Raw genomic sequence first — 27,049 nt, 5'->3', positions numbered from 1 at the left:
ACTGCAAGTAAGAGCATCTCCAACAGTATGCTATCTTAACTTGGCATCTATATAATTTTGGCAAAACAAGAAAAAATAGCCTCCAACAGTTTGGCAAAACAACTTGGCATCAATAGCAACTTGGCAAATCTTCCCTCCGCGCGCGCAAATATACGCGCGCGTATACGGCTTGGCATCCGGGGCTCTTCGTTTCTTAGCAGGGCTCTTCATTCGCTTAGCGGGCCTCTTCGTTTTGTTAACGGGTTTTTTTTTATTTTACCAAGTCAAAAATGACAAACTCTTGGAGATGGATTATTTTTTTACTTGGCATATAATTTTGGGAGTTGGCAAATCACAAGATTTGCCAAGTAAAATTTGACAAACTCTTGGAGATGCTACTGTAACAGTGAAAACAAATAAGGCAGAGAAATCCAATACAAGGTGGGCCCACCTTCAGTTGGAAATTGGCACTTGCCTCCAAGACAACTGACATCATATATACGTATAGTCATCCAATGAAACTATGAAAGTGAATGACCATGACACATTGGGATGGAGGACCGGGTGGGTCTTTGGAAAAGGAGATCCATCAGCAAACAAGCATGATTGCTGCAGTTCACCTTCCATTCATCCTACACCTAATTTCATTCCCAAGTGATTAAAATAATCCGCCCTTCTCAGTGGGTGGTCTAGAATAGCTAGTATAAAAAGGAGAAGCCTTGGGTGCTGTCGTTGGACAGGAAAGGCAGAGCTCAAGCCTCAAGAAGAGCCCACGCCACACCGCCATGGACATGGAGCTGGAGCACGGAGGGGATGAAGACGTCATGGGGAGTGAGTCGTGCTCCTCCGAGAGGAGCTTCGGCGCTTCGTCGGACGCAACCGTCAGCAGCACACCAAGCAAGCTGCAAGCTCTGAGGTTTGCAGAGGACCTCTCTCTCCCATCGGTACGCTCTCTCCCTCTCTCTCTGTCTCTCATCATTGTCAGCTAGCTGATCAGTACCCAGAAATGAAAAATCTGCAATGGCTTGCATGTCGTTGGGTTCTTGAAATCCAGCTTAGATTATTATTACTCTGCTGAAACTAGAGCCATTCTTTCTGCCGAAGAAATTCTGTTCTTCTTCTTTCGTTGAGGATGCTAGCCTTTGCCGTTCCAGAAACCATTAGCCGTGTCCATCACTACATGTTTCTCAATAGAGCCTATCAGTTCAGGCTTCAGTGGTAGTAACAGACTAACAGTAAAGTCACTCCATCCTTCACTGCATTCCGACAGTCTCCAGCTCCACACATTCAGTGTCCGTTGTCCCACTGTTTCTTCTCTGCTCATCGAGGGAGAAGAGATGTGGTTATCTCCTTGGATTCTCAAGAGCCCCCCTGTTGCAATCGCTTTTGCCTTCCAGTCCGGCTTTTAGCGTAAAGGTGAAAGGCCCTGCCCCTGTTACTGTTAGTGCCAATCCGCCAAACAACTCCACTGCACGGAGCAGTTTACTTCCCTGTCTGTCTGTCTCTCTTTCTATCTCTTAACCTGCCCTGCCCTGTATGGAAATAAGACGGAAGTGATCTGATCAGCCTGGAGATCAGAATCTGTGAACTACTACACATTACTGTTGTTGTTCACATGGAAATCAATTGAGAGAGTAGCACGCAGTAACTTGTTAGCAAGACTGAATCTGGTAGCAGACACCGGGCACGCATGCTGCACTGTAGCCTGTTTCTTGCGCCGGTCTATGCTCTGCTATGCTATTGATGCCGCTTGTTTCTTGTGCCGGTCTCGGCCACAGCTGAGCTGTCGGCTGTTGGCCGTTGCTGGGAGCTCGAGCTGCCTGTCTGGCCACGACGATGGTGAAGCCGTCACCGATTTCGGTGTCTCCTCTTCTCTCGCAGTGTTTTTGACTTCTGACCATAAGCAGTAGACAAGGCTAAGGCATGAGCAGACATCACGTGCCAAGCATGAGCAGGCAAGAACTGTAGCCGCCATGCCTGATGAATACTCTCACCAAGTATACCATCTTATTCCTACCGTTGAAGATTACTACTAGTAGTAGTAGGAGTATTAGCCTTTGCTTTGACCGGCAAGTTTCTGTCTCTTTTTTCAAAACAAAAAAGAAATAAGAAATGAATTTAGGTGACAGTGCAGAATGTTTGCATCCTATTCGTGGAGCTAGGTTGCTTCAGAGTCATTTTCTCCGGGGTAGGCTATCTATCCGTCCGTATTCCTGCGTGTTTATGCCGTCAAATCCAAGGCATGTGCTACGCAACACGTACACGTACGCTTCCTTTGACCTGATATGTACACGCGCATGCATGTGGAATTAATAAATTTAGGGGTGTTTAGATGGGGCTGCTAAAGTTTAGCCGGCTAATTTTAGTCCTATTTAGTCACTTTTTACCTAAATACTATGACTAAATAGGACTAAAAGAGCATTTAGCCAATTAGTCACCAAGGGGTTGCTAAATGGGACTAAAGCCCAGGTTGCCTCATATTTTAGTCACTTTAGATCTAAACACCCTGACTAAAAGGGACTAAATGACTTTTTAGTCCACCAAACTAAACAGGGGTGGCTAAAATTTAGCAAATGGTTTAGCTGTCTAAATTTTAGCAGCTTCAATCTACACGGGGCCTAAGTAAACCATCCCCTTCACTCGTTAATCCATTCTCTTGTCCCATTTGATTTTGACCAATGCATGCAAGTATACACACATGCGTACTCCCATTTGATTCAGTGTCCAGCATTTCACCATCAGTTATAGCTCTGACCGAACATTATCTATATTTAATGAGTTTAATTTCCAGCATCTGCACAAGTTTCTTACGTCTAGACAAAGGGAATTTCGATAACAGATACTACAATGATTCGCTGATCGCTATCAGGATGGATGGATTTGTAGACTATAGTGGTAGATTACACTGTAGAATGAACAACAGAGCGTCAGCGATACTGACGCTTTCCACATCCTGCTGCTGCTTCTGAAGATTCTTTAGAGAGACGTTGTTGTGTACATGCATTACTGACATGCGTCATGGCCCTGCTACTTACATTACATCTATCCTCGCAGTAATTTTTATCCCGACAACAAGGGATGATGGCCACATGCATTTGCTCTGCATGGTATCTCTGAAAAAAGTCTTGGCCTGATCACTATAGACCAACAGGGGGGCTTAAGCCCCCCTACCCATATCGCAGCAATAGAACCCCTATAGAGTCCCCATGAATTTTTAGGCAAAGTTCTATAGTGTTATAGTGTAGGAGAGCTGAGACTTAACAGCAGTGTTGTTGAACCCTGAAATATTTTCTTGGTCCGCCGCTGATCACAACGATAGGCATGCGACTAGTCCAGACGACCCAGCCCAGGCCACACTGCACGTGATACAGTATTCATACTATAATGCAAGTGGCTTGCATAGCCAATAGATATATGTTAGTGATATTGTTATGATATGATGTGCCGTGGAGGCACATAGACAGGGAGATATAACAATAGTAATACCACTGCTGGCTGCCTGACAGGGCTATAGGAGTAGTACAATCTGCATTAGGGTTCAAGAGTGGCGGCCATGTGACTTTTGGTATTTGAGAGAGGAACATATATGTACCCTATATGGCTATATCATAGTTCTCTTCCCCTGTGGTACGTATATTCCTCACAAATAGTTTATAAATGTACAATGAACTCTAGCCGTGCGTCCTGATTAGTGGAAGGTGGATTAATGGTTAGGTGTGATGTACGCATAGGTAGCTAGTTAATTAACTAGCTTTTAATTAGGATATAAGTCTGTGACCACTTAACCGTTCATGATTAATGTCAACAGCTAAGGCGAGGCTATCTATCTAACCCAACTTGCATTGGCCAGCCGGCGTTGTAAACAAGCATCGATCTGATCGATTCATGCGTGCCGTGCTATCGCTGAACGGATCGGTGGTTGGATAGCGAGCTGGTCCATACTCCATACCTTATACCTTGGGTGCCGTTTTGGCGGGGAAACAACACGAAGGATCCCTGCCAAGTGCCAAATGCACCCTTATTCATTACGTAGAAGCAATGCAAATGCAGATGATGCATGATGAGTTGTATATATATGGTGGTGATGGATGCCAATAATGATGTTTATGGAGAGTGAGTGTGTTGATGTAGAGATGAAACTGATGAAGAGAAATTGCTGGAATAATAATGCGCAGGTGCAGGTGGTGGTGATGAGCGCCAACATGGGGTGCTCGCACTGCCGGCAGCGGGTCGCCAACGTCGTCTCCAAGATGAACGGTGAGCATCCACATTCAGAGATGCCATGTACTCATGTCAGTTAATTCGCACAAGTACATATGGACCATCACCACCAATTACCTGTCATTAGGAGTTTAGGACGCGTCATGTGATGTCCGTAATGCGTTTACCTTTACTAGCAGTGCTAACTAATGCATCGTTCTTCCTTCTTACGCATCCATCTTGGCCTACTGGCCATTGTACGTACGTACTGCTGCCTGCTCATCCATAGCTCATGTCTGTGCTTGTGTTGTGTCCATTCCATTAGCAGGGCTGCTGGACTACATGGTGGACTTCGGGAAGAAGGAGGTGACGGTGCGCGGGAAGGTGGTGCACACCAAGAAGAAGAAGAAGAAGCACAGGAAGGCACTGCTGGGTGCTGCAGCAGGCTGGGACGACGCCACATCGGCGGCGGCGTCTTCGCCCGGCGGCGGCCATGCCAGGACGCTGTCCTGGTTTTTGGGATGCTACGGCTCATGACCACCATAGCTAGTATAGTACTATAGTCTATATATATACCGCATATATAGAGTATGATACTGCTGTATGTGCTTGTTATATTTATACATAACTAGTAGCAGCTGCATATATAGTTTGTAATAATCTGTTAGTGGTAATCTATTTCTTCTTCCAGTCCGTTTATTTCCATTTCTTTCATTGCTTTTTTTTCCATTCTGAATAATGTAGCATGCATGTATGCAGCAAGCAAGCAGCCATATGTATATGTATATATGTATATGCCACGCAAGTGCCCGTGCTCCACGATCCCCGTGTCTTCTTCCTTCACGCATCCATTCAGCAGAGCATATGTGTTCATTCAGATTCAGGGAGGATCATGCATTCTGCTTCCACGCTGTATCGATAGCTATCGTCTCACCTACTGCATGCACTGGCCGAACAAGACCACCTCGCGTCGCGGTCTGCTGAACTAAACACTAGCGGTAGCAGCAGCGGCAGGCCGGCAGCCCCCGCCCGCTCCCCCCCCCATCCAGATCCAGCACGCGCGGCGAAATAACCGGATCCGTGCTGTGCTGGGGACACTCCGGAGCACCGCAGCGGGCCCCGGCGTGACGCCTCAGATCGAGAAATCCCATGCCATGCACCTGTGTCGCGGGTGCAGTGACAGACAAGGCGAGAAGAACAGAGCAAGAGTTAGCTGACTGCCTGCCTGGTCGGCTCCTGTGTCGTCGCGGCGTCGCCTGAATATTCTTTTTTCACGTTTGCTGCTTGTGTAGCTGTAGCCACTTGTCTGATGAGCGAGCAGAGCAGAGGCAGGGCAGCAGCGTCTGAAATTCTGAACTGGAAAGCCTCAAGCTGACTAGCTGAGTGAGAGCTGTGCAGTGCTCACACCTGGCCTGGCCTCACTGTGAACTCGGCATCATAGTCACAGTCAGGAACATGAACACTGGCACAGTCACAGTCAGTAGTACTCAGTAGCATGATCCCACAGCCACAGGGAAGGGCTTGTTGAACATTTGAGTTGCAGCACATGTACATGACCCCTCAAACTAAAAAAGGAGCAAAAAAGCTAGTGAATTACGGATGAACAGAGCAGGGCTAGATTCAGATTCAGTCGGTAAAAGCACGGACCAAGAACCGATCGCTAATCATAGCAGGGAGAGGGAGAGGAGGGGAGTGAGAGACCAAGAACCGATCGCTGCGGCGAGGTGCCTTTTCATAAAGACAGAAAAGCTCAACGCACGAACTAGCAAAAGCGAGAGTGATCCACTTAAAAAAAAAAGACGAGAGTGATCCAGCCATCCAGACCGGCTCCAAATCCTGGACCTGGAGCCACGCCACGGCCCACGGCCCACGGCACAACGTTTCAGACTTTTGAGCAAGACAAGACAGCAGCATGTTCATCGTAGTAGTTGATAGATTCAGAGGAGACAGTAGGGCAGGTGGGTAGAGATCTCATTATTTCAGTAGGATTCAAGAGTTTCCAGTTCCCCGTTTCACAGCTGCTATACTTCATTGTGTATATAATGCATTTATGCGTGCACGTCTTGTATTTGTCACTCTTCATTCAGTCCACGGCGAAGGCAACCGAAGCATCCCATGCAGCTCCCGTCGGCGACCCGGACCCTCAGAGCTTATCGGCGATCCTGCACACGGCGTCGGCGACCCTGTCCATGGCGCGGAGGTGAGCCGCCCGCTGCTCCCTGTCGGCGTCCCACCTGCTCCTGTGCGCCTCCAGCTGCTGTTCCAGCGCCCGGTTGCCCCTCTCCAGGGCCTCGATCACCTGCTTCCCAATGCTGGCCGTCGCCGCCCGCGTGGCCGTGGCCGTGCCCTCTGCCTGATCCGCCACGAACGTCGCGTCGCTGTCCTTGAAGCCGCCGCCGTCGTGCTGCGACGACGTCGAGTTCTTGTCCGACGCCGCGGCGCCCGCCTTCTTCTGATCGCTCTCTGTCACTGCCATGGCCACACGCGAAACAGCTTATCGTGCAGTTCATTGCAGCTACGATTAATTTCAACGAACTACAACTATTTGCGATGTCATAAAACTATACAATCTATGTTGACCATTTCACAAACCTCCAACAAATTTTAACCATAGTAACAAATGCATACGAACTTCAATAAAAAAACATTTTGTAATTTGGATCGCCTGAATAATATCTTTTTTTAGTTAATCTCACAAAAATATAAAGATTTTGTACGTTTTCAAACTAGAATTCATATCGACCATTTCAGAAACCTACAATAATTTTGACCCTTCTAACAAATACCTACAAATTTCAGGAGCTAAAAAAGGTTGTGGATCCCACTTGTCATGCAAATATGAAAAGAGTCCACGCCTATTTGGATGACATGTTGACCCCCGGTAGCCGGGTCTGATAAAAGTTGTAGTTACTTTCTTTTTCATAAAATAAAAATCACGTGATATAATGGCATAATGCATGTATGTAACATTGATGAAAATATTCGGCGCACCTGGACCAGAGCATTCATGTTCAGAAGAGGCAGGAGGGGGCTCGTACTTCCTCACTGCATGCAAAACAAACCAAACATGTGATGCCATTCATGTCACGTGCACATACATGCCAGTACGAGTGCTGACCTGATATGGGCATGACCATGATGGGCGGCTGCCGGTACACCCCTTCCAGCTCCCCGTCGCCGAAGTCCGGCGGCATCACGGCCGCGGCCGCGGCCGCGTGCTCGCCGTCTCCGGCGGACGCGCCGCAGACGAGCGCGTCGTACACCTCGCGGTCGAAGGACGACGGCAGCTGCCTAGCGCGCCGCTGGTCACCGCGCATGTCCCAGAACGACTCGTGCTGCGCGTCGCCGGCGATGGCCTTCCCTTCCCACGCGACGATCTTCTTGAGGTCCCAGGACAGGTTGCCCCACCGCTTCCGGCACTGCATGGGCCCGCGCTCCACGCCGTGGCGCCAGCAGTAGGCCGACACCGCCGCCCACTTGGGCCGCGGCCGCACCGCCGGCAGCTGCAGGCCGCGCCGCTCCATGGCGCGCCTCGCCTGGATCAGGACTAGCGTCTCGTGCCGCGTCCACCGCGGCAGCCGCGACCGTGGCGTGGACGCGGCGGCGGCGGCTGCAGCTGCAGCGGCAGCGGCCTCCACCGGCGGTGAGTTCTCGTTGGCAGACATCGTGCGCCGCGCTATGACTATGAGGCCTCTCGCCAAGACGTCAGCCCCGGATGGGATTTATCGGCTGCTTTTTCTTAGCCTTTGAATCGACGTCAAAGCTTGCGGTTTTCAGCAGTGAGCATAATTTTACAAGAATTGAATGTGGTACAGCAAATGCAGTCTGGCTTAGTGGTATTACATATCCATCAGATCAGACAATTAGCAAGCAGTTTTTAATTGCCGCCAATTAGCAACGAGTAACAATTAGTACGGATTAAAACCAGAGATCAAATGAAATCTCACAGCTAACATCCTGGGAGATATGCAAATTACTAAATTAGTGTCATGATCAAATCATATGAATGAAAGCATGACATATTAACAGTTTGACATACACCAGCAGCAACACCAACACCCGAAGCCTTACTAGCTATTGACAGTACTGAGACATCGAAAATTCAAAGTCAAGTCACTAGAGACCACAAGACATCCAAGATACCATTGAATCAGTTGTAGTACCTATTTCAACAGGAGAAAATGCTACATGAATCGACAACATTGTATTTGTCGCTATTTGATAATTCAGTTGCCTTCAAAATTTGAAAATGGCATCTGAGTAGTCCATGTATCCATTGATTAAAACACACACACGACGGCACATGACAGAAAAAACACAGATCCAAGCCATTGAGGAAACAAGTAATCTATATATATTTATCTAGAGGTTAACTGTTCTAGGACCAGATGTCCAGAGATATCAGTTAATTGGTTGTCTGCAAAATATGCTACCATGACCAGCATGTCCTCTAATGCTCACAAAATAAGAATGCTCTAAAAGGAGATTAAGTTGCTCCTCTTTTGCTATATATCAGAGCATGCCAACTACATAGATACCATGACTGCTTCCCTACAATATAAGCTGTTTCCTCCAAAATCCAAATAGAAACACACTGCAGGTCTAGTAGAGGCGCTTCCGGCAATCAGGAGCACCACAGTGGCAAGGCAGCTTCACAATTTTTCCATCAGGCCCAACAACACTGTCCAAGCGATAACCATAGTCATAGGATAGCTCCTGAAAAGCACATGGTAATCAGAAATTTTATTTTGGTAGAGTCTACTGTTTGGTTGAGAGAACTCAAACACTTCTCACCTGAAGAGGAAGTATAGTGTCAGCAGCAAAAAGCGTCACTTTTGCCAGTTTAACATCATTGTGTGAGCTCAAAACGCACTGGACGAAAAGGTTAGGTTGGCAGCTGTGATTTATAAATCTGGCAAAATTGCCAATAGAACTAGCGTCTATGCAGTACTCAGGTGCAGGTGGTCCATCTGAATCATTCTCAGGATGAAGATTAGGCAGGTGCATTTCAGATCCAGCTCTTTTCTGCAGGACAGAGTACATAGCATGAGTGCTCAGCATCTGATGAAATTTCAGCACACCTAAAATAATTATTACAGAAAGGACTAGTGATATAGGAGTAGAATTTGGCAATATTTCATGTTACAGTAAATGAGAAAACTATTACCTCCCTTCCATCCAAACCCTTCATGGTTTGAAGACAGTCGATGTCAAAACAATAGTTGTTTTGTGAACCATCCAAATCTTCGGTCCTCCTCAACACCCCCGTGTACTCACAGATGGGAGCCCCAGGGAGGATAGTGTCCCAAGTCCTGACTCCCCAACCTTTTGAAGCTGTCTTAAATACCTGTAAAATTCAGCCTGTTAAGCAAAATATAGCTAGATACAAATGCTAGTAAGAGGTGTCACTCCCAACGGAAGAATTGTGAAAGGGGCCAAACTGTGGAAGCACAAGAAAGAATGTGTTTTCTTAATGAAACAAAACACAGCTCTCCTACGTTTTTGATAGGGGAAAAAGTCTAAAATAGATATCCTAGGAAGTATCAGAACACACGACTCTTGGAAAGAGAAATACCAACCTCTAAGCGATACTGCAAACCCTGTTGAGATGTTCTGTTTACACAATCATGGTCACAACTGCAGTTAGCCCCACATTCAAATACAACTGCTTTGGGCTCCACCAACCTATAGAATTAGAGGCAAAAAAAATTTAAAAACAATAGTTGCAAAATCCATCCAAGTATTGAACCATTTAAACATTGTGCTTACCTGCCAATGTTCTTATATGATACATAAGGCAGATCAGAACCATTGCGCTGAGCACATGAACAATTTTTGTTGGTAGCACAATCTCCTTCACAATCACAGCCAATAATACTAGATGGAATCTTGATGTCCTTTGGAATTTTTAGAGACTTCAAGTATGTGAAACCTAAAATGTTGCCAAAGGTGACACTAAGCAATCAGCCACTGATGATTAGTGTATAAATTGAAACAGGAACAGGAATTGAAGAAAGCAGATCTGCTAGAAGCGACACGATGAATTCTCATAAAACAAGAAACGTTTGGCACTGAATTTGGGCAGCTTAGTTACTATTATGTTTTAAAAGTTTCAAAGAGCACTTCATTGTATTATCTTGTTTGTTGGTACAACTTCCAAATATTCTTGTTGGGCACCTTGGCTAACTTCCAAATCTGCAAACGGAAGTATTGTTATGTTCTACTCCCAACAGTTACAGAATAAGATATGTTTTGGACATAGACATGATCATCAAAATACAACTTTGACTACTGACTTTTGTTGTAATTAAATTTATAAAACATAGCAAAAGTATAGTGTTATGAAACTACATTTTGATACAATCTATCTGTATCGTTTTCAGAATATCCAAACTGTCGACACCAACTCAAAATGTCACTTATTTGAAACTCGCAGAAAAATCAGTGGAAAAAATGTGGAAGGAGGAAGAGCCATTGGATAGTACAAGTTCCAAAAATCTGATTTGCGATATAAACTGCTATAGTGCTATTTGACATATTCTAGGATGTAGCTTGTTCAAAATTTAAAAGTCACACTACACACATTTGCTCTAGTTTATTGGAACAATGCAAACAGCCCTGCAACAAAGAAAATATGAAATAAACAATTGATAAATTTGAACATACCAGATGGAGGAACAGGCGGATCATCAACCAAGTTAGTAGCAGGAATTGGAATATTTTCTTGCCCTCCAGAGATGTCGTCACAAACCAGTCTATCAAATTAAACATGACATATGATTAAGTTTCATTCAAGGAAACATAACCTCTGTATCACTAAGACTAAGGTGATAAAAGAATACATGCATGGATGTTAGCATAGCACAGTCATGAAATGACCACAACCACATATGTGATATATGACAAATCTTTAAAGATATATTTAGTTATTAAGATTTCTATATGGTACAGATCCTTCTTTATCTCTAGTAGATTGGCATGTTTATACAGATACTTGAACTAAAAACTACTACTGTTTCAAAATGCAGGTTGGTTTAGTTTTGGTCTAAGTTAAATCTCTCTAACTTTACCAGGTTTATATAAAATAGTATTAAGATCTACAATACCAAATAAATAAATTATCAAGACGTAATTCATAGTGGATTTAATGAAACTAATTTAATGTTTACATTATGCATTTTTCTCTAAACTTGGTCAAAGATAGAGAAGTTTGACTTAGGACAAAACTAAAACGACTTGCATTTTGGAACCAAGGGAGAATACATACTCGCACTCCAGGCTAAGGCAATACAACCGACAATAGTCTTTCAATATTGTATCCTCCATGTTTAAGCACACATATAATCAATACGAGCTACTTTATTTTAGAACACATAACTTATCGTAAAAAAAATGAAATCATGAATGGTAAAATAGAAACTTCAGTTCCGCACGCACAAAAAATGAAACTTCAGGTGTTTGGATCATTTACCCAGGCAATTCAGAAATAGTTGTGGGAGCTTCTGCACGAGTAAATCGCACCTGGACACACAGATATGTGATGACACAAACACATGATATTTCCAGTATATACAAAAATGCAAAGTTAAATTTATTCAAGGGAATATAGATTCCATTTAAAAGGTCAACTGGTCAAGCACAACGATGGCTGTATTATTAGTATATTATCGCAATTCAAAAGCATATTTCAGTTACAGAAAAGATGACACAAACATATTTCTGAAAGGAAAACTGCACTAGAACTAGCAAATGTGTTAGTGATTGAATTAGCAAATCTGAGAAGTCTCATGTTATTTCCACATTTCTTCTCTACCAGTTGACACGATATAGTATAAAATAAGTGAAGGCCACCCATCCAAACTATAACAAGACAGTGGGTAATATCAGCACAACCAACTCAGTTTGCTGTCTCTGTTCAGGTATACCTCAGAAGTCGTCAATGATGGCTGACCCTCAAGCCGCTTCAATTTAAATTTGAAAACCACATGGCCTTGCACTCCGTTCTGTACCCAGTCATCTACAACCTACAGATTATCCACATGAAATAGCAAAAATAGAATTGGTCAGATAATGCAATAGAACTAGATACTAGCAAATCTATTTCTGGTGTGTATGTATCTCCATGGGATTGCAGGTTAAAAAGCCCAAGCTCCAATAACAAGACGAGAACATCTGGTCTACATTATTCATAAGAGAATTCAGAAAACATAAAGACCTTGTAAATTCCATCGTAGGTGTAGATCTTTCCCGTATAGCTATTTTTTGACAAATGACCTCGAATAACTCGGATAGGATTACCATTGTCCCTGCTATTCTGCAACAGCAAAATAAAATGAGATCAATAAAATGAGCTTAATTTATATATAAGCTAGAGATCGATTCATTTGAAAGTGTAAGGCAAAACATTTGTGATCGATAAGAGAGAAAAAACTCAACCCGTCGGATAAAGGCCCCGAAAGCTGGCTGCCCAGGACACACCTGCAGCACGTATATCTCTGTAGACAGTTACCTATCGATGGACGTTTTTTTCCATGCAACCCAGGATTTGAACCCTGGCCGGCAGCCTCCCAACCAGAGGACCTGTAGAAGTTAAGTCCTGCTCCCAGTTATCACTTAGTTATCTGTGCTTAATTATGTTTCTGCTATTAAGGCCTTGGGCAGCACAAGTGACTGTGCAAGTACCCAGGCAGTTAGCTGTTTAGTTAATGCTCTAATGAGCCATCAATGTAATCAATGTGCTACTTATCTCCTATATATGAAAGAGCAGTCGCCTGGGTGTGTAATCCCTGGCTGAGTAAAAACACTCTGTACCTCCAACAATTGGTACCAGAGCCTAGGTTAGACACCTCTCTCTCATCTTCTACTCGAGCCCTCTTCCCTGCTTTCTTATCCATGGCCTCGACATCTTCTGAGCGCCGAAGGAAGGCTGCCAAGGGCGTCAGCGATGCGGAGGACTCCTCTGGCCGGGCCGCGCGCTTGAAAGCTGCAGAGGAGGCAGCTGCGCAGGCGGTCCAGGCGGCGCGGCAGGCGGCGGCGGCTGCAGAGGAGGCGGCAAGGACCGCGCGGGTGCTGAGGGAGGAGATTGCAGCAGAGAAGGAAGAAGAGGAGCTGGAGTATGAAGAAGAAGAGGAGGAGGTCAAGAGCCCGCGCCGGAGGTCTCCATCTCCGCCAGTCCGCAGGCGTGGCCGCGGTGGCGGGCGTCGGGAGTCGCCTGTGTACGATAGGGTCGTATACAGGGACTCGGGCAGCAGCACGAACTGGCCGATGCTGTCCAAGACGAACTACCACGAATGGAGCCAAGAGATGAAACTGCGAATGCAGGCCCGCGATCTGTGGGACGCAGTTGAAGGAGAGCGGGTCTCGTTCCGCGACGACCGGCGGGCTATGGAGGCGATTGTCGCAGCGGTTCCCAAGGAGATGGGGATTCCGCTCATCGACAAGCGGACGGCGAAGGAGGCGTGGGACGCCATAGCTGCTGCGCGCATCGGCGTGGACAGGGTCCGCCGCGCGACGCTGCAACGCATCCGCCGCGACTGGGAGAACATCAGTGTCAAGCCAGGAGAGAGCGTCGAAGATTTTGCCTTCCGCCTCTCAACTCTGCATCGACAGCTTGTCCTTCATGGTGATCAGGACATCGATGAGAGGCGTGTGGTGGAGAAGTATCTGCGTACAGTACCGTCGAAGTATGCGCAGATTGTGGTTGCTATTGAGCAGTTTCTGGACTTTGACATGCTCACGCTTGAGGAAGCCACTGGGAGGCTCAAGGCTGTTGATGACCGTGAAGAGCAAGCGCCTACCGAGCCAATCACCGTCGGCGGCAAGCTCATGTATACTGAGGAGCAATGGCGCGCACGCTGGAAGAAGGAGAAGAAGGGCAGCGGGGATGATTCTGCTGGCTCTAGTTCAAAGAATCAGCGCGGCGGCGGCCAAGGCGGCGGTGGTGGCCGCGGTCGCGGCGGCTGGCGAGGAAAGGGCCGTGGCGGCGGCCGCGATGGTGGACGCTGTGGCGATACCTGCCACAATTGTGGCCAGGAGGGCCACTGGGCAAGAGACTGCCCTCATCCACGCCGAGACAGAGATGGTGACCGTGATGGTGGCGGTGACCGTGGCAGCGGACGGGGCAGAGGCCGTCGTGGCGGCGGCCGCGGTGGCAATCAAGGCCAGCACGCTGGTGGCCGAGGGGGCGCAGGCGGCGGTGACGGCGGCCACAATGGCCGTGTGCAGTATGCAGAATGCGAGGATGATGGGGCTCTGTTTCTGGCGCATGGGCTCGTTGATCTTGATAAGTGCGCGCCGGCATACACCTATGCTGCTCAAGAGGTGAATCTGGAAGAACCAAAAGCCCGCGCCTTCCTTGGTGCCAATGGCGATGAAGAAAAGGCAGATGTGTGGTACCTTGATTCAGGAGCTACACACCATATGACTGGACGGCGTGAGCTCTTTTCTGACTTGAACACGGACGTGCGAGGCACGGTCCGATTTGGAGATGCGTCCAAGGTTGACATCAAAGGCATCGGTTCGATTGCTTTCGAAGGAAGAACTGGTGAGCATAGGGTGCTGCAGGGTGTGTACTATATACCAGCCCTGAAGAATTCCATTATCAGTCTGGGTCAGCTTGACGAGACTGGTTCCAAGGTGGAGATATATCACGACGTGTTACGTATCTGGGAACACACTGGCCGTTTGATTGCCAAGGTGAAGAGAGGGGCTAACAGATTGTACACACTCCAACTTCATGCAGTCCAGCCACTTTGTCTTGCAGCATGCAGAGGAGATGTAGCGTGGCAGTGGCATGAGAGGATGGGGCATTTGAATTTTGATGCACTCCGCAGACTTGGGAAGGAGGAGATGGCGCGCGGTGTCCCGGTTATTGACCATGTGGAGCAGGTGTGTGACACCTGTGTCACCACCAAAATGAGAAGGCGCCCGTTCCCAGCTGCAACACAGTACCGTGCCAAACAGCCCCTTGAGCTGGTGCACGGCGATCTTTGCGGACCAGTGACACCTGCAACACCTGGAGGGAATCGATATTTCCTGCTGCTCGTCGATGACGCTAGCCGTTTCATGTGGGCAGCGCTCATACCAAGCAAGGATGCAGCAGCAGAAGCCATCAAGCGCATCAAACTGAGCGCAGAGGCGGAAAGTGGTCAGAAAATCAGGGTGCTTCGCACCGATAATGGAGGAGAATTCACAGTTGCTGATTTCGCTACCTACTGCGCAGAACAAGGCATTAAGAGGCACTTCAGTGCTCCTCACTCACCTCAGCAGAATGGGGTAGTTGAACGGCGCAATCAGTCAGTAGTGGCCATGGCAAGGGCACTGCTTAAGCAGAGGGGCCTGCCAGCTCGGTTTTGGGGGGAGGCTGTGATGACAGCAGTCCACATACTGAACCGATCACCGACACGTGCGTTGAAGGGGATCACCCCATATGAGGCCTGGCATGGACGTTCACCAACTCTGGGACACATGAAAGTGTTTGGGTGTGTGGCATACACAAGGAAGCTCAGTCAGCTGCGCAAACTTGATGACCGCGGCGAGGCCGGCGTGTTTATTGGTTATGCAGAAGGAGCTAAGGCATATAGGGTGTTTGAGCCTGTGAGCGGGCGTGTCAGGATCAGCCGTGATGTTGTATTTGATGAAGAACATGGCTGGGATTGGTCCTCGCCGGAATCTGGGCCATCAGCTGTGAACAGCAGTGAATTCACAGTTGAGTATGTCTGGTCAGAGGAGGTGAGCGAACCAGCACCGCCGTCGTCGCCTCTGCTCCCGGATTCACCAAGAACACCCGCATCAAACAGCCCAATTGGAGTTGAAGGAGTAGAGGGCTCCGCATCAACTCATCCTCAAGCTAATTCTGCTCCAGCGGCACTGGAAGTGTCACCACCGCCACCAAGTTCTCAGATTGAGCATGCCACGCCTCTGGAGGATGATGATGATCGACTGGATGCTTATCACGAGGATGAACCACTTCGCTACAGAACTGTCAGCAATATCATTGGCCAGCAGCCCACACCGCCACCTGCAACTCGCCTGTTCGCAGAGCTGCATCTAACGCACTCTGGCGAACCAACTTCGCATACTGAAGCCAAGAGAGATCCAGCGTGGTGCGCAGCAATGAAAGAAGAGCTGCGATCAGTAGAGAGAAACAAGACCTGGGAGCTTGTGAAGCCTCCTGCTGGTCACCGTCCAATCACCCTGAAGTGGGTGTTCAAATTGAAGAAGGACGAACACGGTAATGTTATCAAACACAAAGCCAGACTTGTCGCTCGTGGCTTTGTCCAGCAAGAAGGCGTGGATTATGATGATGCTTTCGCCCCTGTCGCACGCATGGAATCCGTTCGAGTCTTGTTGGCTCTGGCGGCACAGGAGGGTTGGTCTGTTCATCAGATGGACGTCAAGTCCGCATTTCTGAATGGAGACCTCAACGAGGAGGTATATGTGCATCAGCCGCCTGGCTTTGTTGTTGCTGGACAAGAAGACAAGGTGTATCGCTTGCGCAAAGCTCTGTATGGCCTACGGCAAGCACCAAGAGCATGGAATGCAAAGCTTGATTCAACATTGAAAAAGAAAGGTTTCAGACAAAGCAACCATGAAGCTGCAATCTATAGGCGAGGTTCTGGAAACTCTCTGTTGCTTGTCGGTGTGTATGTGGATGATTTGATCATCACAGGGGCCAAAGAGCAGGATGTTGAAAGCTTCAAGGCTGAAATGAAAGCAACATTTGAGATGAGTGACCTCGGGCTCTTAAGCTTCTATCTGGGCATTGAAGTACAGCAGAACACCGATGGCATCACCCTTAGACAGACTCACTATGCCAAAAGGATACTGGAATTGGGTGGTATGGTGGACTGCAACCCAGCAGCCACTCCTATGGAGGAAAGGCTAAGATTGAGCAAGAAGAGTACAGCCAAGGAAGTTGATCCAACACAGTACAGGCAGCTGGTTGGAAGCCTGCGATATTTGGTTCATACTCGACCTGACTTGGCATTTGCAGTCGGGTTTGTGAGTAGATTTCTGGAGAGGCCCACCATAGAGCATCAGCAGGCAGTGAAGCGTATCCTTCGGTATGTGGCAGGCAGTCTGGAGTATGGCCTGCACTTCACCAAGGCATCCAGTGAAGCCAGATTTATTGGCTACTGTGACTCAGACTTGGCTGGAGATATTGACTCAAGCAAGAGCACTACAGGTTGTCTATTTTTCCTAGGCAACAATCTGGTCAGTTGGCAGTCCATTAAACAAAGAGTGGTTGCCTTATCTAGCTGTGAAGCAGAGTATGTTGCCATGACTACTGCTGCAACACAAGCTCTGTGGCTGTCCAGGTTACTTGCTGAATTGTTGGGAAAGAAAGTGGAAGTAGTAGAGCTGCGAGTGGATAACAAATCAGCAATAGCACTTGCAAAGAACCCTGTCTTTCATGACAGAAGCAAGCATATAAGAATCAAACAACACTTCATCAGAGATTGTGTTGAAGAAGGCAGCATCAAGACTGAGTTCGTCGCCACAAATGATCAACTGGCAGACATTCTGACTAAGGCCTTAGGCAAGGCCAAGTTTGAAGACATGAGAAGCAAGATTGGGATCATGAAGATCAAGGATGGGGGAAGCAGGTCTTAGGGGGAGAACTGTAGAAGTTAAGTCCTGCTCCCAGTTATCACTTAGTTATCTGTGCTTAATTATGTTTCTGCTATTAAGGCCTTGGGCAGCACAAGTGACTGTGCAAGTACCCAGGCAGTTAGCTGTTTAGTTAATGCTCTAATGAGCCATCAATGTAATCAATGTGCTACTTATCTCCTATATATGAAAGAGCAGTCGCCTGGGTGTGTAATCCCTGGCTGAGTAAAAACACTCTGTACCTCCAACAGGACCTACCACCGCGCTCAACCAAGATGTTGAGTATATAAATTAACTCGGGCACTGAAATGTTAAATAGACATGCCATGGGTCATGGCTTGAACAACTGGAAAACCAGTCTTAACCTACATTAGGCCTTACGCAACATAACCTAAGCCAACATAAGCGTATGAAGTGTCTTGGTGTTTAGTTGTTCTGCAGTCTGCACAGACAAGACACATTTGATAAAACTATATTTGGTTGTTTAAATTTTGTTGCATGTAGTCACCTCCATGTTCTAGTTGAGGTGCCATGTTTTTAGTAAAGGTATGAAGGATGAGAATATTTCATTTTTGTATGCACATCAGCTTGTGCAGCCCTGCATTGTCTAATATGAAAAAATCTGGCGTACTGGCCAATGCAGCATTAGGCTTGCTTTGAGCACTCACGAGCAAACTGCACTGCACAAGTCTGGATATAGGGTAATACAGGCAACCAATCAGACCCATAGGGTCCAACGAAGACTAGGCCTACCCTGCACACCTAGTAAACCACACTCATAACAAAACCACTTACACTTTTGTCCGTGTTTCACGTAGAAGGGTTAATTTGGGGCTAGTGCTATTGGATTTTGGACCAGCTAAGCTTATATGTTGGTGTTTCTCACCCTATGCAAGCAAGATGGGACTAAACACCCAACTTATCATACACATGTGCACATGATCCACCATGGGACAAATCAAGTCAAGTTGGTATGTCACATTACAACACATTTTATAGAACTATAATATTCCCTCTGTTCCAACTTCTAGTTCACTTTTGGTTGCCCTAAATCAAACTTCTTTAACCTCAACCGAGTTTTTAGAAAAATATATAGACATCTACAAGTTGAAACAAAATCTCTATTAAAATTTATTTCATGAAGAGTTTGATTGAACAAACTTGATCATTTGATGTTCTAGATGTTTGTGTACTTTTGTATAAACTGTCAAAGTTGAGGAAGTTTAACTTAGGACAAAGCCAAAATTAATTATAACTTGGAACAGAAGCATAACCACAAAAAAGTGGAACACAGTACATTACATGCAATTGATATAACCAATGTTTTCTGATCGTCCGATTAATCGCGATTAATCGTCCTTATCGGTACTTAGCACTTGATTAGACCCTACGATTTGATCAGAGCGATCAGAAACCTGATCGTCCGATTAACCGTCGATTACTCGTGATTAATCGTCCGATTAGGTCTCTTTGCCGATCAGCACTAAATAGGCAGATGGGCTTCATTATTTTTTATGCAGTTCCACACCAAAAAGAGGAACAGATTAGAGCACAAGAGGTTAAATAAATTGGTCTATGTCAGTTACAACAAAAAGATGTCAAACATGTTTCAAAAAATCAGAGAGCTTCGTTGCAAAGGACAGAAGAGCAACCCTCTCACGCTAGATGAATTTCAGTGGGATAATGAATGGGTGGATGAGAATTGTGAGGAATCGACTTGGGCTGCTGTTGATGAAGCTATTGGTGCATCTGAGAATCTACAGGGCCACAACTTGCCTAGGGCTATTGCTGCTCGTGCAGCAGCCTCTGTCAGCCAGATGTATACCAGGAAGCGTCTAAGGACTGCTGCAGCTGCAGCTGCTGCTCCAGATAGCATTGATGTTGAAGATGATGACCATGAAGCACAAGTTCAGCCAGATGCATCTAATGCTGAAGTAGGAATGGAGGTGGATGGAGACTCAGGTGGAGATGGAGGAGGAGGCTTCAATTTGGATGATGATTTGCTTATTTAGATTTAGATGTGTTGAATGCTGATTGAATGGCAGGTAGTGTTATCTTAAAAACTCTTAATGTTGTTTGCAGTGTTTAATTATTTAGTTTGTAGTATGTACTCAGTACTCGTACTATATTAAGTTGTGGACTATGCTAGTTTTCTTAATTCCTACTTTTCTGGATCTGGATTGAGTATGTGCTGCTGTAATGCTGTCAGCCTGTCACACTGTTCTTTTGCATCTACTTACTCAAGTTATCTATTATTCCTGCAGAAAATCTGCAAACATATGGAGGCTGGGACAAGAATATGGAGTCAGATCTCATAGGTAAGTAACCAACTAACTAGAAATATGCTCGATGTCTACTATATAAATATATAGTATATGATATATTATATATATACCATACATATATGATATATACTTATAAAGTCCTGCTATATGTTGGACGATTATATGGACGATTAGCCCGATCAAAGGTCAATTAATCGTCCTGATCATCGATTAATCGTCCTGATCGTCCTAATCGGTACCAGACCGATTAGGAACGATAAGCCGATCAGAAAACATTGGATATAACTAAGTAACAAATAAGACCATTGAAACCAACCTTCAATGCTAAATTCCCACGTTTCAACTGCTGAGAGCCAATTTGGCGATGGTTACCAAGTAAATCGTTTCCTCCTTGACCCGTATAAATAATTTCATCGGCTTTGTCTAGATCATCTTCATATATCCCCGACATTACAATACAGGTGGCTAGTGGAAAAGTTAACTTCTCATACTCCTTCTGCATAATTAAATTCAAAATTATTAGTTACGGCACATGATCACTCCCTTTAGGAGCCATTTCTGGTTTGTTTTAGAAGCTTGAAATGGAATAGCCAATAAATTGCTCAACATTTAGAAAAATACAAAGAAACAACTACAAGATGCTGCAGCAAGGAATTATCCATGAGGACATTGACATAGTCTCCAATATGACACTTTGACACACAAATCTATAAAAATATATTATCTTAAATAATGCAGATCTTGCCGGTCGATATGAAAATATAAAGAGATCTATATAACATGATCTATCTTTCATAATGAATCTTTGTTTTTCTCAAACGACGCAAGAGATCTTTGTGTCATTTAATTAAGTAGAAAAAAACAAATGAGAGGCAGAGCCAACACCCCTAGGCCACCTAGTACAACGCTAACAGCGCCACATGCTGGAAACAAAAACACGACAAAAAAAACCATCAGGATTCTAAGCAGCCAATGGCAACGACCTACATAGGATCTATGTAAAGCCTTAGCACCAACCCAGCACCACAGATTACACTCCTCATGAACTACAAGCAGAACCTTTTGAAAGCAAGGACTACCACCCTCAAAGACACAGTGGTCCGTATGTTTCCAAATCTCCCAAGCAACTAAGATTATGAGCGAATAATGCCCTTTCTTTATCTCCTTAGGAACTGCCTTGATTTTCTTGCTCCACCAGCTACTGAAACGAGAGTCCTCTGGTTGTGGTGCAAAAGGAAGCAACCCCAACACAGAAAAAAAATAGCTGTCAAAACCTGCCTTGCAAACACAAGCAATCAGGATATGCTGTATCGTTTCATGGGCCTGATCACACAAGGGACAAACTGCAGGGTGGGAAGCCCCCAACTTGCAAGGCGGTCAGCAGTCTAGCAACGGTTCTTGATTCATAATGAATCTAGTATACGACTAAAATTCAGATATTGATAGTCAAAAGGTAAAAAAAAAGTTTGACTAAAGATACACCCAGATGGACTTATATATCTGATCGGAAGGGGTAACTTGGGAGTGCTGAAAGGGAAATGCTAATATTGAATAATTACATACAGCGATAAAAGCATGTTGGATCAAGGTGTGATTCCCCTATCAAATGAACAAAAGAGATGTTCTATGGCATGTTCAGAATGAAGTAAACTTGCAAATTTCCTGATCCAAAACCTTCCCGTCTATTTTTTTTCTTGAAAAACGTCTCTTTACTTCTACAGAAATGTCTGCTGCTGTTACCTTTGCTTGGTATTTCATCCCCATGTAGTCAATGCCATTGAGCCAATGGCTGTGGATGCCCAACACTACCATTTCAGCACGAGAATAAAACTGATCTCCGACATCGATCCCTGAGAAGGATTGGATAAGACCATCACTTTACACATCCATATACTAAATTCATGCCCCTCAAACTTCACAATACAAATTTTTCCTTGGAGAGAAGTAAAAGATTAACCTGGTAGATGCCCAATCCTCTTCTCTGGATAAAGCACGGCATTCATTTCTTGCATCTGGGATTTCAACAATAAGAATAAGACCAGCAAGTATAGCAAACACATATAGGGATTCAGCTCGGTAACGGAGAAGAATGGCAAAGAACAACATGTACCTTGGTGATTGCCTTCAGGTCAGGCCGCTTTGATGGGCGTTTCTCTTTCTCCTCAGCTTCAGCCTCTTGCTTACTGCTCTTCTGCATTTATAAGGGCAAAGTAGCATACAAATTTACCGAACAGTTTTCACCATGATACAACTCATAGACCCATAGCACAGTTAACGAACAAACGCATACGAGAAATCGGTATTACATAAATTCCAAGACAGAGCTAAGATTCGCACCTTTTTACCCCCTTTGGTCTGACGTTTGAGGCCACCCTTAGCCTCAATCTCCTGTAGCGCAGCCTGAGCTCTTTTCTGCTCCTCCTGTATCAACATGCTTACAAGTTCAGCGAAAAACATGAACCAAACTGGATAATACCTGAGCATTCAGACACACAACGGTACCTGCACAAAGTGGAGGTAGTGGCTGTTGAACGCCCTCAATGTCTCCTTCACCCTCAGCTTGGCGCTCTTCCCTGTCCCCGTCGCATCGTCTTCCGCAGCAACGCCAGCGCAAGAGACCGGCACCGCCGCAATCACGGGCATCGGCTTCCTCTCACCCGCCTCGACCTTGGAGACCTTCCTGCCAGGGCTCTTGGCACCCTGCTGCGCCACCACCAGCTCTGGCTTCTCCTCATCCCTCTTCCGCTTGCCCCGGCCCCGGCCGCCGGGCTTTTTAGGAGGCTCCTGGTCCGCGTAGCTGGGCCGGGTTGGCCTATTGAGGCAACGAGCACTGCGGCGCAGCACGAGCTCCTCCACCACCAGCGGCGGCAGCGGGTTCAGGGGAGTGGCGTCCATGAACGTCGGGCTCGGGACCGGCGCCACCGAATCCACCTTCGCCATCCACCAGCTTCACCACACCAGCCCCAACAAAACCCCAACAAAGTTAGAACACAGGAACCGAAAACCCCACTTGCAAACGAGCGCAGCAATATACTTCGCGGCGAGTCCCAGACCGCCGCGTCGAGAGCAGCCAGAGAGACGAGGAGCTCACCCTTCCGATGCTGCCGCAGAAGACGAGGAGCTCACCCTGCGCTCCGCGATAGCGGGAATGGCGGAAGCCGAAGGGGAGGGGAGAGGAGAGCGTAGCGTCCAGAACAGAGCAAAATAGGCAGGGGTTGGGTGCTGCGCACGCGCTGCGCGTCCTCGGCCCTTTCTGGCTGCGGGAGACAAATGACGATACTGCCCCTGAGTGTTGGGGCGTATCGTATTCATGGGCACTGCCACGTCGGGATGGGCTGGGCGTGTTTGCCCGGGCGTGTTTGAATTTTGGGCGAGGCGCACATTGGGCGGCTGAGGATTGGCGATTCGAATCGAAGGCGCCCGCAGCACCGTTCGATTGGGGGATGCGGTGTTTGAACCCGACATGACCGCTGCGCCAGTGGTGTACGTGTACTACCAGAATCGCCAACGGGCAACGGCCCAATGCGGGGGTTTCATTGCATATCTTTTCTACTGTCTGTATGGTTTCTAGGAGCTAAGACTGCGCACAGTGTTGGGTTTCACCGGTGCTGAATGAGGAGAGAGAAGGATGAGGCACCAGCTCATACCATCGTAGAGTGCGATGTCAAGTTGAAAAAATCAAGCACCGTGGCATGTAGGTTCACCGGTGCTTGCTGAATAAAGAAATAATTTCACAGCCAGCCACTAGAGCAGATAGAGACAGTGACGTTCTGACAAGATAGTCCCATATTTGCATGGGCATCGATGCTGACGCTGTAGGCTTTTAAGTGTTCCCAGCATCGATGAAGGTGGCATAGGAATCTTTTGTTTTAAGCATCGATCACGCTGTGGGCAGTCTAAAAAGGGTAAAGCAGCTGTGGGACTGAGCTTTTCCTGGCGGGAGTTGTCCGATTATGACCAAAAGACTGGGTGTCTGATTGACCAAAAGATAGGGTGTACAGTTAATTACTCTCTCCGTTTTATTGAAAGTGTCGTTTTTTATTTTTAGACTTCTTATTTAAATATTCATCTTATTCAAAACTTTTATATAAATATTATTTATTTTGTTATGACTTATTTTATCATTAGAGATACTTTAATAATAATTTATTTATTTTATTATTTATATTCAAAATTTAAATAAGACGAACGGTCAAATAAAAAGTTTAAAAGTCAAAATCGATATTTTTAATGAGACAGAGGGAGTACATCCCATAGTATGATGTGACATGTTATCTCACTGTTTGTTGTCTTTTTTATATGATAGAGTTGTTGTGCTCTTTTGAATTTTGTGACAGATGGACTTTTCGTGGATTCCAGGCAATGCAGGAGTTGTCTGATTGTGACCAAAAGACAGGGTGTACAGTCTCCATCTCAGTGAAAATGTCTGACTGTTCGTTTTATTCAAAAATTTTATATAAATATTTTTTATTTTGTTATAACTTATTTTACCATTAGAGATACTTTAATAATGATTTATTTATTTTATTATTTATATTAAAATTTTGAATAAGACGAACGGTCAAAGAAGAAGTTCAAAAGTCAAAAAACGACACTTTTAATGGGACGAATGGAGTACATCGCAGAGTATGATGTGACATGTTGTCTCACTGTTTATTGTCTTTTTTATATGATAGAGTTGTTGTGCCCTTTTGAATTTTGTGACAGATATATGACCAAAAGACAGAGTGCACGTTCAATTGTGTCATATGTGTGCTACCAACCTGTTCGGTTGGCTGGTTTGTATCATTGCTGGTTCATGAAGAAGTACTGCTGGCTGGTTTGTGTGAAAGAAAAATATTGTTTCAACTGGAAATTTACGATCGTTTACGACAAGCCACAGCCAAACGAACAGGCTGTACATCGATATGGTGGAGCTGTCATCATTTGACTGACGTCTTCGTCGAAGAGCACTCATTTAATGGTCACAAATAAGTATCCCTCTGCCACCCACCTTATACCAACCCAAACCAGCTAAATAAGGTGGCTACAACAAGCAAGTTGCGACAAGTCAATACAACAAAAGGCTTAGAGCGTGTTTGGTTTTGTAGCCAGCTAGCCTCGAAAAACTTGCCAGCACAAAAAATGCTGGTATAGCTTCCTAGCACAGGTAAATGCTGGCACAGCTTGCCAGCACACACTCTAAGAATAGTTAGCTGACTATTCAAACACATTTATAACTTTAGTTTCTCACTCAGAATGGTTAGTCAATATTTGCCTAAGAAATCTAAAGCGCCCTTATTAGGAGTTTTTGCCTGAGAAACCAAATGTGCTCTTGTTTAGGACTTTTAGGGTATGCTTTGTTCACTTTCCAAAAGGATCTCATTGAATATGAGACATGATATGATGTCATATGGCTAGGTAGAGAAGATCAAGAGGCGAGGCTTGGCTATGAAGGATAAATTACAAGCGTGAAGGGCAAGCTAGAGACTCGGGTGTGATGGATCGTAAAGGCGCTGAAGTGCGAGTAGAGGGCTTGGCACCGATGGATCGAGGTAACGGTGAAGAGCAAGCGAGGCTACGATCGATGAACCAATAAGGCCATGCGAAGCTATGAAGTGGAATATATCATTCATGGAAGATCAAGTCAAGCGTTGATTTGTTGTGGTGATCAAGTGGCTTGATGGAGAATGATGGAGGAGCTTCATGCTATAGGCAATTATCAAGGTACCGTGGTTGGCTACATTGATGGATGACCATTGTTCATCATTTGATCAAGATGGAGGTTAGATGCTTGTTGTGGCATCACCGACATGGAGATAGAATGGAATGTGCAAGGCAAAGGTATATTTGTTGGGCATTTTATTTCACCAGTCAAGGATTGAGTAGAGAAGTGTTTGACTGGATTTAGGATAGATAGTCATACTATCAAGAGGGGCTTTCTTGTGAACTGAATGGTTACTAGTGCCACTAGGAGAGAGATCTAACCTCATGTTGCATTTAGATCGAGTGGCGTGGAAAGCAATCAAGCGAAAATGTTTGGAAAAATATTTTGAAATGGTAACTTAGTGCTAAAGTGTTGGTGTTCATGTGGAACACATTTGGAGAGTTAGCACACTTGCAAAAATAGTTTGAGAGATGCACTTGGTGATATTGTTTTGCACTCACCAGAGCCCTCCGGTGTGCACCGAGTTGTTGTACCGGAGGTTCCAAATAGTGCATATTGTATGGCTAAAAATGCATTCACAAATTACCTTTTGGTGTGCATCAGAGTGCATGTGCTGGAGATTTTGCACAGTAGTCTAACAACAGGCGAGAAGAAACAATGTTTGAATGCATGAGAGCTATATGCACCAGAGTAGTGCACCGATGAGTAGTTCTTGAGAAGGTTTTTAGCATGCGTTTTGGGCTATTTTGAGCACCGAGCTCTCTGGTGTGTACAGAGTGGTTGAAAGCTCTAGTTTGGTTTTGGTGAATTGATGAAACCCTAAGTGCTACCTAGTTTATCTAAGTGATCATAAGATAGGTAGCACTATTCTAAGTGGTGGAGCATTGGTAAAGATCATGATGATGATATGACCATGGTGATGATCAAGTGCTTGGACTTGGAAAGAGAAGAAAGAAAAACAAAAAGCTCAAGGCAAATGTGAAAACTTGATAGGAGCTTTTTAGTTAGTGATCGAGACACTTAGCGAGTGTGATCACATTTAGGATCGATAGTCATACTATTAAGAGGGTGGTGAAACTCGTATCGAAATGCAGTTATCAAAGTGCCACTAGATGCTCTAACTCATTGCATATGCATTTAGACTCTAGTGAGTGCTAACACCCTTAAAAATGTTTGTGAAAATATTTCTAACACATATGCAACAAGGTGATACACTTGGTGGTTGGCACATTTAATCAAGGGTGGCAAAGTTGGAGTTGAGAAGGGGCTATCTTGAGGTGATCGGACGCTGCTTTAGCAGTGATCCGATCAGTGGCACGCAGTGAAG

General features: G+C 45.6%; 3 protein-coding genes across 7 annotated transcripts; 1 reads left to right on the top strand and 2 right to left on the bottom strand.

Annotated features, from left to right (window-relative positions):
• Positions 1-558: 558 nt before the first annotated feature.
• Positions 559-4,878, top strand: LOC136453961 (uncharacterized). Of its 2 annotated transcripts, none has more exons than XM_066454510.1 (3): positions 559-923; positions 4,155-4,236; positions 4,508-4,878. In XM_066454510.1, exons 1-3 carry the CDS (start codon positions 765-767, stop codon positions 4,714-4,716), a joined length of 450 nt encoding a protein of 149 aa, XP_066310607.1. In that variant the 5' UTR covers positions 559-764; the 3' UTR covers positions 4,717-4,878. The 2 variants fall into 2 exon arrangements, with proteins under 2 accessions (XP_066310607.1, XP_066310606.1); XM_066454509.1 differs by having other exon boundaries at positions 560-923; positions 4,505-4,878.
• A 1,423-nt stretch (positions 4,879-6,301) lies between these two features.
• On the bottom strand, positions 6,302-7,844 carry LOC136453960 (trihelix transcription factor ASR3-like). Its single transcript, XM_066454508.1, has 3 exons — positions 7,298-7,844; positions 7,171-7,224; positions 6,302-6,648 (listed from the first exon to the last, which is right to left on the bottom strand). The coding sequence occupies exons 1-3, from the start codon at positions 7,842-7,844 to the stop codon at positions 6,323-6,325; spliced, it is 927 nt and encodes a 308-aa protein (XP_066310605.1). The 3' UTR covers positions 6,302-6,322.
• Positions 7,845-8,290: 446 nt separating this feature from the next.
• On the bottom strand, positions 8,291-23,297 carry LOC136451053 (histone-lysine N-methyltransferase, H3 lysine-9 specific SUVH4-like). 4 transcript variants are annotated; one of them, XM_066451791.1, is made up of 17 exons: positions 23,202-23,274; positions 22,578-23,022; positions 22,413-22,496; positions 22,186-22,266; positions 22,033-22,087; positions 21,816-21,925; positions 20,392-20,571; positions 12,395-12,493; positions 12,105-12,203; positions 11,651-11,700; positions 10,846-10,934; positions 10,357-10,374; positions 9,949-10,111; positions 9,759-9,864; positions 9,347-9,526; positions 8,974-9,204; positions 8,291-8,895 (listed from the first exon to the last, which is right to left on the bottom strand). In XM_066451791.1, the coding sequence occupies exons 2-17, from the start codon at positions 23,013-23,015 to the stop codon at positions 8,782-8,784; spliced, it is 2,097 nt and encodes a 698-aa protein (XP_066307888.1). In that variant the 5' UTR covers positions 23,016-23,022; positions 23,202-23,274; the 3' UTR covers positions 8,291-8,781. The 4 variants fall into 4 exon arrangements, with proteins under 4 accessions (XP_066307888.1, XP_066307889.1, XP_066307887.1 ...); XM_066451792.1 differs by lacking the exon at positions 23,202-23,274 and adding an exon at positions 23,110-23,147; XM_066451790.1 differs by having other exon boundaries at positions 8,292-8,895; positions 23,167-23,297.
• Between the last annotated feature and the right edge of the window lie 3,752 nt (positions 23,298-27,049).

This window comes from Miscanthus floridulus, chromosome 5 (genome assembly GCF_019320115.1).
Source record: "Miscanthus floridulus cultivar M001 chromosome 5, ASM1932011v1, whole genome shotgun sequence".
Lineage (NCBI taxonomy): Eukaryota > Viridiplantae > Streptophyta > Magnoliopsida > Poales > Poaceae > Miscanthus > Miscanthus floridulus.
Note: the sequence above shows the minus strand (reverse complement) of the source record. Positions and strands in the feature narration are given on the sequence as shown.